We start from the raw sequence: 2669 nt of genomic DNA on the forward strand, positions 1-2669 counted from the left end.
AAAAAAATCTTTATTTTTATGTGTCTATTATATAAATGATTAAATCTATGGCAAACTCATAGAGCTCACATAGAGCACAACAAAGATCCATGAGAAGGCAGAATTTACAGGGGGGGGGGGGGAACAACCCACATTTCAACCAGCATTAATATTCATGAGAGCTTGTCAGTTTTTGAAGGGTGATAGAAAATTCCATTTTTGATGTAGAAAGTATCCTTTACAATTCTGGATTTGCCATACATTGGGGTTCTGATGTCCTTAACAGCATCTCCTGTGGAGAGAAAAGAGTTAAATTGATTAAAAGGTAGGAAGGTGATGATTCTGATTGGAACCATTGTAATATAGTCACTTGACTATTGCCCTAAGACTAAACCTGGAATCTCTACTTAGCCATGAAACCAGCAGTGAGCAAGATAGGGCAAAGTTTTATTATACCTTAAAGAAAATCAGTGGCAAATGCTCTCTGGATAAATCTTGCTAAGAAAACCCAAGGGAAGGGTTGCATTGAATTTTAAACTGTTCCTTGGGACTCATATTTTTCTTTTGATCTGTTGTATAAATTTATTATTGTGTCAACTATCATGTAAGAACCAGCATGGTGCAATGGTTTGAGCATTGGACTATGACTCCAGTGACCAGGGTGTGATTCTCTGCTTTGCCATGAAAACTCACTGAGTGATCTTGGGTGTGTCACACACTCACAGCACCAGAAAACTCCACCAGAGGTTCACTTTGGGATCACCATAAATCAGAAATGAAGACACACAATACAACAGCAAAAGTGTTTTGCACATTGAAGTCACCACACACACACACACACACACGTGTATATGTATATATATGCCTTTTCCCAATTTTCATCCAATGGTTTAGGGTTGGGCATATGAACTACCAGACTAAGTACATCACGTCATTTCAGTTGGATCTCTGGGAACATAAACTTGTTTGAACATTTTTGAGTACAGAGTCAACAGCCAACTGATGTGATTTTCAGACTCCCTTGCAAAACAGTCACACACTGTCAGTTGATATGGAAAGAGAGCAATAAATGTGTCATGTATTTCCTAGTGACATCCAGCTCGTGCATTCCCCATCTGCAGCTGCGAGAATGAAACATTCAGTTTACCCAAAATTTCCAGTCCTTGCAGCTGAGGAGTACTGATTTTAACTGAGGAGGGGGACCAAGTCCTGTCGTGAATATTCATCCTTTTAAATGAACTTAGTGATCGACTGATCTGAAAATCTATTTACCGAGGTTGGTTCATAGTTCTCATTATAAGGTCCTTTCACGCTTTGCAATTACAGCCCATGGGATCTTGGGATTTGCAGTTTAGAGAGAAGTGTTCAGATTTCTCAACCAGAGAGGACCTGCCCTATGTCCCCAAACTACAAAGCCCAGGATTTCATAGAGTGGCAGTTAAGGAAGAAAAATTCCTGTAATTGTGTAGAAAAGGTCCATGGTTTACCTATGAGTGGCATCTGAAGCCAACAATGGGGAATAGAGAGTAATTTCAAGCTCGACCATGGGACACTAGTGTCTCCCACTGAAGAAAACTATGCCTAGAAAAGAATAATGAACAAAATCTCAGGCTAGTCTCATACAAGGAAAAAATACAAAAGTTTAGCATATGGACATGAATTGCCAACTTTTCTCTCTCTTTTCTGTAATCGTAGCAGACTCCACAGGAATTCAGCCACTCCCAATATTTCATTACACAAAGTTTCATCTGCTGGGCTTCTACATGCTAGAATCTAAGAACCTCAGCCGACTGCAATTCCTAGAATTCCATAATCAAAATGTGGTACCAAAGTGCTACTATGGCACAGTGCAGATACACTTCAAGAAGTGTTACTCTTACCTAAGCGCCAGCCATAGTCCCATGATGATAATAAAGGGTAGTAGAATTTTTCCTCAGGGCTCTTCCTCGTCCTCTCTTTGAGATAGTGTTGCCTGCCTTTGCCCTCATGGGAGAAGCCCTGGTACAGCAACTGCACTGTCTGCGGAGTTGGGGCTCTCATCTCGGGCAGAGGCTCCGGAAGAGGGGGATCATCTTCTCTTTCTGGTAACTTCCTTCCTTCCTTCTTTTGCACAGTTATGTCTTCACAGGTAGAAGGGTTCCCACCATCACCTGGAGGGCAGAGAGCAGGCAAGAAGCATTTTCTCTGAGAGATCCTATAGTCAGGCACCCGTCGAGGGTATTTGGACCCATATTTGGCTTTCCAGCCGACTCTGCAGAAGGCTTCCTTGTTAATCAGTTCCCTCCATCCATTCTGCTCCTGTGTGGTTAGAAACCCCCTCATGGCCCCAGAGCAATAACTAGAGCTTGTGCAGTGGCTGTCGTCTGTGCGTCTATGTATGTGTATGCCTAGTATAAGTGAACACTGCCTGTTTCTGGTGTCCAAGGAAACCTGCACAAAAGGGCCAGTCAAGCTGGGCTCAAATTACAGCAGCCATCACACTGGCTGGCAGTTTCCAGGGTCCTGTTTCCCTCCGTCCTTCACCAACCCCAGAATTATATTCCTATTGAAAGACATAAGGACTGTATTTGAGAAGGTTTGTGGTGGGATGTTGAGAAGTGCTGAATCAAGTTTGCCTCCAGGATGGCCTCACAGATGATTTTACAACCCAGTTGGCGTATTATTATTGCAGGTCCTGTAAATCATATAAT

General features: G+C 42.4%; 1 protein-coding gene across 1 annotated transcript; it reads right to left on the reverse strand.

Moving 5' to 3' along the window:
- Positions 1-2398, reverse strand: LOC132769299 (protein SPMIP1). Its single transcript, XM_060766149.2, has 2 exons — positions 1860-2398; positions 1-271 (listed from the first exon to the last, which is right to left on the reverse strand). The coding sequence occupies exons 1-2, from the start codon at positions 2299-2301 to the stop codon at positions 153-155; spliced, it is 561 nt and encodes a 186-aa protein (XP_060622132.2). The 5' UTR covers positions 2302-2398; the 3' UTR covers positions 1-152.
- Positions 2399-2669: the final 271 nt, after the last annotated feature.

The sequence above is a fragment of the Anolis sagrei genome, chromosome 2 (genome assembly GCF_037176765.1).
Source record: "Anolis sagrei isolate rAnoSag1 chromosome 2, rAnoSag1.mat, whole genome shotgun sequence".
NCBI lineage: Eukaryota > Metazoa > Chordata > Lepidosauria > Squamata > Dactyloidae > Anolis > Anolis sagrei.

Coding starts and splice junctions, on each gene's coding strand:
- LOC132769299 (XM_060766149.2), bottom strand. CDS start 2,301: ATGAGGGGGTTTCTAACCACACAGGAGCAGAATGGATGGAGGGAACTG. Junction 272..1,859: donor GGACTATGGCTGGCGCTTAG/GTAAGAGTAACA, acceptor TTCTCTCCACAG/GAGATGCTGTTAAGGACATC.